Here is an 8,391-nt window from a genome sequence, read left to right on the forward strand (position 1 = left end):
AGACAGCGGAGCAGATCGATTGCCCAGCCCCCTGCCTGAAGATCCTGTAGATGCTCTCCTAACGGAGATGCTGGTTCCGGCGCCTTACAAGGTGCCGGTGAAGAAGGCCAAGAAGAAGGCCACAGGGACCCGAAAGGGTCTCCAGCGCAAGGTTATATCGGACTCATCATCCGATAACTCCGAAGCGCACTCCTCCCACGAAAACGAGGAGGAGGAACAGAAAAGTTCTCCCCCCTAGCCGGGGGAGACAAGAAAAGGAATGCCGCCCCAACGGGGAGGCCGAAGGGTCCAAGAAGGGAAGGACCCTCCTTCCGGACTGCTCCACGACGGCCGCCTACAGCGATGACGAGTGGTTATCCAGGGACAAGCCCCTGGCGAAGTCGTAAGTATCCGGATACCATAGTAATTCATGGTATGTTTTATTGCACTGCTTCTCACTACTAGGGAAAACCTTATACACAGAAGTTTATCAGTAGCGCGGTCTAAAAACGGGCGCTACTGCTAATTAGTAGCAGTGTGGGGTATAAAAACCACGCTACTAATAAGCTGATAGTAGTAGCGAGGGGTATAAACCCGTGCTACTACTAAATGATCTTCATCATACCCCTGAAACAGGTCATGGTAGTAGCGAGGGGTATAAAACCCGCGCTACTACTAAATAGGTAGCTATAGCGCAGGTAAGAACCCCATGCTATTACTAACCGTGTCGACTGCTGCACCATCCACCCGGCCCGATCCACTCCCACCCCACCACTCTCTCTATCTCAGGAACTCCGCACAATCTCCTCGGTCCACCCCACCCCGGCTCCTCTCCCCACGATCTCCTGGCCGCCGCCCCCACCCTCGCCGGCCGGTTCCGGCGAGCACCGGCCGCGCGCAACACCCCACCTCCTCCTCCTCCTCCCCCTCCCTTCCCCTTCCTCCTCTGCCCGCCCCTTCTCTCTCCTTCCTCCCGGCGGCCGGCGATGGGCGCGGACAAGGAGGAGCACCAGTCCCCTGCGCGGAAGCGTGAGCGCGAGGAGGGGGAGGAGCCCGTGGCCGCCGATGAGAAGCGCCCGCGCACGGCGGACAAGTCGGGGGGCGTTTACCAGGAGAGGCCGCCCCGAAGCCTCTCGCCGCCGGAAACCCTCGCCGCCCATCTACACCGGAGCACCGGCGAGAAACCGTCCTCCTCCCAGTAAGGAAGCCCTTATCTTTCCTCGGATTTCCCTTCGTTTCCTCGCTTACATACGACCTCCCGCGTGAAGAACCGAGCCGGATCGAGTCCGGTCCGGCCGGCCAGCCCGGATCTCCCCCGTCCGAGGCCGGTCTCGCCCCCCGCCGGTAGCGCGCGTAGGCACTAGGTAGGCAGGGCCGTCACCATGGCGCTCCATCGGGCGCCCATGTATTCCGCCACGGAACTCTAGGGATTTGGGGGTCGATTCGGGGACCAAATCGGGGGATCACTGGAGGCTCAGGGGCGATGCAGATCGATGATGCGTTAGTGCCTCAGGTCTAAGCTGCATGATTGGGCTGCAGGTGCTGTTCCTGATCGCTCCATCATGCTACATATATACATTGTGCAATTTGTTGTCGGATCGGTGATACCCAACGGCTTCGTTTTCGGCTCTACTCTGGCCAATGTTTCGGTCTCCGTCCGGCTATCTGCCAGCTTGGAGTTGTCATCAGTTTATTTGTGCACTTCATCAATTTATACACAAACATGCCGTACCGAGATAGCTTAAATTTGCTACCTATGTTCAGATGCGTGCTTGCCTGTTTCTGTAGACCTATGTGCTAGACTCTTAACACATGAATGACGAGTATTGAATGCAAATCTTCGTTCAGTCTCACAGTGTCATAGGTTTTTGACAATCCGGCAACTTCTTTGTGCTAGTGCGTCATGCTTACATGACAAAGGAGTTGATGTTTAATTTTTATAGACCTGGCTACTACTATATGCAAATAGGGAAAATGTGAATTAAAGTTTCTTTATTTATCCCAGTATTACTCTACGTGATTAGTTATGCTTATATATTATGGGATTATAAGTCAAGACATCTGAAGAAAATGAATATCATGTTTGCTCCTTAGCTGCAGGGAAAAGAAACATGTGCAAATGTTGAGGTAGTCATATCCAGTGAACCCCGGTAATAAGTGAAGATGAATATTACATGTGTATATTACTTTTTCCTCTGTCGTTAGATTATGTTCAAAATATTTCTGATATTTTTTCGGAATGCTAGGACCATCACATATAAAAAAGAACTTTAAATCACAAAAATGTTGATTTCTTTTATTAAAGATCTCGAGGGTGAGACAATTTTCAGCAGATTCAGAGGAATAGCTTAAGTACCATACAGAGGATGACAAAAATGGTAATGAACACATCATGGATCTTGCATTAATTTTCTTATTCTAGCAGTACAACTTGTGCAGGGAAGTCATTCATTTGTCATGCCATGGAAGTATCGTTTGAAGTTTCCTTGCTGTCAAGACTTTTTTTTCAACATCTATGAGGTGGCAAGCAAAGTTATGGTAACTGCAGCTCATATCAGGTATAATGTGAAATGTAGGTCCATCATCTCATCATCCTTTATGCCCTTTCTTTCCCTAATATTTTACAGCAAACCAACGGATCAGCTAACCACAAGCTTAGTATGTGGTATACTGCATAAATATCTAGCTTGGTAGAAAGCATGGTCAGTAGGGCGTTTTCTAACCATGCACTAGCAGTGCCCACTCCATGCTACTGTTATGTACACAGACGAGAAGTTTGTTTGAGAAAGAGTATGCTTGCTGCCTTTCATCTAATATCATATGTTTCTGTTTCCTATGTGAAACTGATGGTTCACGTCTCTAACTTCTACTGCTTTATAGTTTTGCACAATAAGTTTTCACTTTCTCGACTGGGTGCAGGGTGACCGACGAGGACTACTGCGGCCCGATGGGAGTCGTGCTCTTCAACTACTCGGAGGCGGACTTCACCGTGAAGCCTCGCGACCGCGTCATACAGATTGTCGTCTAGGTGATTGCGAAGCATGAGGTCCCCGGGGTGGAGGACCTCGATGCCACCGTTCGGAGGTCACCGAGGTGGAGGACGACGCCACCGTCTGGAGTTCCTCAAGGTGGAGGACCTCGACTCTTTGTACATACATCTAGAGAAGTGGTCTGGTTAGGTTGGTGGTGAAACGCTAGGGAAGGTACCAACCTTTTGATGATGGTTGTGTGCGTCCTCGTGATCTCTTCGTGTTGAGATGTTCAATGTTGCATCCATGAACACTGCAAGTGTTAAGATGGTGTTGTGAAATTTATTTTGCATTGGATGTGTCTCTGATACTGCATCTATTTTTATTTTTTTTCAATTCCTAATTTGTTACTAGTAGTGTTGGGAAAAAAGTTCCCTACTAGTATTTAGGATACTAGTAGCGCTGGTATTATAAGCACGCTACTACTACTTCATTAGTAGTAGCGCGGGTCTGTAATAGCAGTAGCGTGGGTGGCACACGCTACTACTAACAAAGTTAGTAGTAGCGCGGGTTTCACCCACGCTAGTACTAACTATTAGCTGTAGCGCCTTATTAGTAGCGCGGGTACCCGCGCTACTGATACACCTAAAACCCGCGCTGCTGCTAGCCTTTTCCCTAGTAGTGTCTCCTTACACCGAATATGATTGTGCAGTCCGTCCCGAGCCCGTCTCGACGTATCTTCGTCGGACGGTTCTTTGGACTCGTCGCATATGAATAGCATTCACTTCCGACCGCCTCCACCCCTTTCCCTACGGACAACGTCGAGGTGTTGTCTCAAAAGGCACCGAGCCGAGGGGAGGTAGTCCTGGGGGTGCCTCAAGGCGACCTTCCGGACCCTGGGCGCAAAGGGAGCAAGACTCCCATGGGCTCCAAGTTCGGCCCCCGGCCGAACACTGCGCCAGAACCTTCGGTGGTTCCAGACTCTGGCGGGCGACCCCCCGTTAAGAGGGGCAAGCCGCCCGTGCCGGTGGCCTCTGTCCATCCAGAGGCACCGGAAAACTTGCTGGAAGCGCTTCGCGGCGCTTCCATCAATGAAGAGCACCACACTATCATGAGTGCGATGATCGAGAAAGTTCAGTCCGCCAAAAACGGACTAACCGAAGCTTGTGCCAGCCTCCTAATAGGCTTTCAGGTAAGCAATCAAAATATAGGAAAATATTACCGCATAGACAGTAGCCCCTGATGCTCTGTTTGGCGTTCGCGAAGAAAGGCCGAATAGAGGATCAAATAATGACTCAGGAGTCTAATCAGAATATGTCTATGTGCATTTGCAGGCTTCACTGCTGGCCGCTGCCGCACGTACTGCGGAGGTCGCTGCACTGAAGCAGGACCTTGAGCGGTCTGAGGAAGAGCTCGGCCTTACCAAGAGGCAGCTCGAGGAGAGCAAAGGTAAGCAATACCTTGTCTATATATTAAAAAGAAATTTGGTTGTAAAGTAATAGGATCATCATGAATTTGCCAGGGGCCACGACCGAGGTGGCGACCCTGAAGAAGGCGTTGTCCGAGGCCGAAGACAAAGCGGCCAAGGAGCGCATTGAGCGGGAAAAGCAAGGAGCCCAGGTAGGTGAGGTGCAGCAAGAGCTCGAGGCTCTCACCAAAAAACATGAGTCCTTGGAGCTTGACTCTAAGACGCAAGAGTCCGAGCTTGCGAAGGCACTCAAAAGCGCACAGAGCACCAAGGCTGAAGCCCACAAGGCCCTCCAGGAGATTGATGCGGTGAAGAAGATAGCAGCGGGTAAGGCATTCATTATGCAAAGCAAGCATGTGAAGGGAACTTTCCTTTTACTTACCCGAGTTCGAAGCTCTCCAGGAGCGTTCGTAGATCTTCCCCGCGGTGTACTGGATGCCGCGGAGTTTTACCGAGCTGAGGAGGGGAGCTCGACGGAAAAGTTGTTCTGGTCTCAGTATACTGGGACCGAACACCCAATGCCCTTGAGCGACCAGCTGAAGCAACTGGTCGAGCTTCACAAGGCGGCCGAACAGGCCATGAAGGGTCTTATAGTCCGGATGTGGCCCGGCGATCCCTTGCCTAGCAGCTACTTCGGTCTGGTGAGGCGGCTTGTGGATGTCTGCCCACGGCTTGAAGTCATAAAGCGGTCCGTCTGCATCGAGGGTGCGCACATGGCTTTTGCCCGGGCGAAGGTGCACTGGGCGAAGCTGGATGCCGTAAAGCTGGTGAAGGAGGGGCCGCCGGAGGGCAAGGAGCATCGCTGCCCTGAAATGTATTATGACAGTGTCCTGAAGGGTTCCCGCCTTGTGGTGGAGGAATGTGCTAGAGATGTAATTTTTGAATGAACATGCTCATGTGATCCTGTAATGTGAAACGAGTTCATTTGCGCTATGCAGCGCTTTTTGAATTTAAAATATTACCTTATGTGCGGCCGTTTATAAAATCTGAGAGTTGGCCAGTCGTCGGCTTCTACCCCCATGTAACTAGTACTGGGGTGTTCAGGATAAACCTGAGCACTCTTTATCCCAATTTTGGGTCCTTCGAGGGAGGTGTTCAGCAGAACGAACCAGGCAATCGGACTATAGGGCTTTATCACTCTCACTTAGCCATAGAAGTCTACAATTTTAAATTTTGGCAAAGCCCCTAGTATTCGGAAGGCCAAATTTGGGGTGCTATATACGCCTAAGTCGGGCAAGGCCGACTCCTCGCCTGAAGCAGAAAAAGTCTTGAAGGACTTGCGACCTCTCGAACAGCGACCAGCTCTCGCCTTATCATGACAGTCAGTTTTCGGCTTTCTCTACCGAGGTGCTCGTCCGGAAGAACCGGGACACAATCGCAGTAGTTCTCCCAGCGCTACCTTAGCCGATATAGCGGAACGAAGGTACCAAAACATGGGAGCCGGGCAAACCCAACTATTGACCCAAGACATGATTCGGAGCTGATGCATATAATGCTATAAGTTCGGGGTGCCCCACTATCGAAAGTGTTCGGACTTCTCACGCCGTATTATGGGGTAAACGGAAGCTCCTGGCGTACTGATCGTACCAGAATGTACGGGTGCAAGTTGTCGTAAATGAACATATAAGAAAAAAAAGGATGGGTAATGCAATAATAGACTAATGCTATGCATTGTTATTTAAATAATACATCGAAGCATACTGATACAAATAGTGCAATAAGCAAAAAATAGGACTATTTGAAATGTCCTATCCAAGGGCAAGCTGCGTATGGGTAGTAAAAAGCGGGTATATCGATTGTTATTAGAGACCACCTGGGGGTTCCCTACGTCTTAGCTTCCTGCCTCCTTGGTTGTTCCTTCCTGTAATGTGTCCGACGATCATACTGCCGGAAAGGGCTTCCAGAGAGTAAGGTCTTGAAAGAGAAAAAATGGTAAAGGTATGCAGCCCATAGGGCGGTTAAGCCGCATTGCGGGACATGCCCTGATCGTGCCCCCGCCTATGCCCATGGTATTTTCAGTGCGTAATTATGTATGCGCGGCGCGGATTTTGTCGCTTGACTGGGACTGGGACGGGGGCCGAATTGCTAGGCGAGCTCTGAACGTGCCAGGCGATCCTGTTGCAGGTTACTCCGGACTCGCTTGACGGTGTCCGGGGGCTGTATCGCCGAATTGGCGGTTTGCCTTAAAAGGCTGCTTTGTGCTTCTGCTGCGAGGGCCATAGTGTGCTCTTCCGTGCGGAGCGAGCGTTCTATGTTTCCATTGACTGTTATGACCCCCTTAGGTCCTGGCATCTTGAGCTTGAGCTATGCGTAATGCGATACCGCATTGAATTTTGCAAATGCGGTTCCCTCGAGCAGTGCGTGATAGCCACTGCGGAACGGGACGATATCAAAGATTAACTCCTCGCTTCGGAAGTTGTCCGGAGATCCGAAGACCACTTCCAGTGTGATTGAGCCCGTGCAATGGGCCTCTACACCTGGGATGACACCCTTAAAGGTGGTTTTGGTGGGTTTGATCCTCGAGGGATCTATACCCATTTTGCGCACTATATCCTGATAGAGCAGGTTCAGGATGCTGCCGCCATCCATAAGGACTCGAGTGAGGTGAAATCCATCGATGATGGGGTCTAGGACCAATGCGGCGGATCCGCCATGACGGATACTAGTGGGTTGGTCCCTGCGATCGAAGGTGATCGGACAAGAGGACCATGGGTTGAACTTTGGGGCGACGGGCTCCATTGCATAGACGTCCCTTAGTGCACGCTTCCGTTCCCTCTTGGGAATGTGGGTTCTGTATATCATGTTCACCGTGTTCACTTGTGGGGGGAACCTCTTCTGTCCTCCCGTGTTCGATGGCCGGGGCTCCTCCTCGTCATCACTATGCAACCCCTTGTCCTTGTTTTCGGCATTCAACTTGCCGGCCTGCTTGAACACCCAGCATTCTCTGTTGGTGTAATTGGCTGGCTTATCGGGGGTGCCGTGAATTTGACACGAGCGACCAAGTATGCGATCCAAACTGGACGGGCCCGGAGTACTTCTTTTGAATGGATCTAGAGCCTTTGAATCCGGCATTGAATGTCGTATCATCGGTGTTATCACCATTGTTGCGGCGCTTGTGTCTGTTACGACATGGTCTGCCGTTGGCATCTTTGGTATCTGAAGTGCCCGGATTCCTTGATGTGTTGTTGCTGCGAGCCAGCCAGCTATCCTTGCCCGTGCAAAAGCGGGTCATGAGTGTTGTAAGGGCTGCCATAGACTTCGGCTTCTCTTGGCCGAGGTGCCGGGCAAGCCACTCGTCACAGATGTTATGCTTGAATGCTGCTAAGGCCTCTGCGTCCGGACAGTCGACAATTTGGTTTTTCTTAGTTAGGAACCGTGTCCAGAATTGCCTGGCCGATTCCCCTGGCTGCTGAGTTATATGGCTCAAGGCATCAGTATCCGGTGGTTGCACATAAGTGCCCTGGAAGTTGTCAAGGAATGTGTCTTCCAAATCCTCCCAACTGCTGATGGAGTCTGCTGGCAAGCTATTCAGCCAATGCCGAGCTGGTCCTTAGAGTTTTAGTGGGAGGTACTTGATGGCATGCAGGTCATCACCGCGAGTCATGTGGATGTGGAGGAGGAAATCCTCAATCCATACAGCGGGATCTGTTGTACCATCATATGATTCGATATTTACGGGTTTAAAACCCTCTCGGAATTCGTGATCCATAACTTCATTAGTGAAGCATAGGGGGTGTGCGGCGCCTCTCTGCCGGGCTATATCACGACGCGGTTCATATGAGTCTTGTCTGCTGTATTCGGCCCGGCCGGATTTACTTTTAGTGTATCCGGCGTGACGGTCATCGTCCCGTGTTGGCGCGCGCACCCGTGATCCATAGATCGATCTTGCATGTTTTGCCTTGTTTTCCAATACGTCTCACAGGTCCCGCGTGTTGCCCCGGGCCTTGGCATTTTTGTTTGATTGGCAGTCGGGTG

General features: G+C 51.1%; 1 protein-coding gene across 4 annotated transcripts; it reads left to right on the forward strand.

Moving 5' to 3' along the window:
* Positions 1-687: 687 nt before the first annotated feature.
* On the forward strand, positions 688-3,321 carry LOC123062566 (uncharacterized). Of its 4 annotated transcripts, none has more exons than XR_006429772.1 (3): positions 697-1,177; positions 2,419-2,537; positions 2,899-3,321. XR_006429772.1 is itself a non-coding variant. In XM_044486145.1 (3 exons), exons 1-3 carry the CDS (start codon positions 1,045-1,047, stop codon positions 3,005-3,007), a joined length of 375 nt encoding a protein of 124 aa, XP_044342080.1. In that variant the 5' UTR covers positions 704-1,044; the 3' UTR covers positions 3,008-3,321. The 4 variants fall into 4 exon arrangements, 2 of the variants coding, with proteins under 2 accessions (XP_044342081.1, XP_044342080.1); XM_044486145.1 differs by having other exon boundaries at positions 704-1,177; positions 2,405-2,537; XR_006429773.1 differs by having other exon boundaries at positions 688-2,551.
* The last annotated feature ends 5,070 nt before the right edge of the window (positions 3,322-8,391 follow it).

Source organism: Triticum aestivum, chromosome 3A (assembly GCF_018294505.1).
Source record: "Triticum aestivum cultivar Chinese Spring chromosome 3A, IWGSC CS RefSeq v2.1, whole genome shotgun sequence".
NCBI classification, from domain to species: domain Eukaryota; kingdom Viridiplantae; phylum Streptophyta; class Magnoliopsida; order Poales; family Poaceae; genus Triticum; species Triticum aestivum.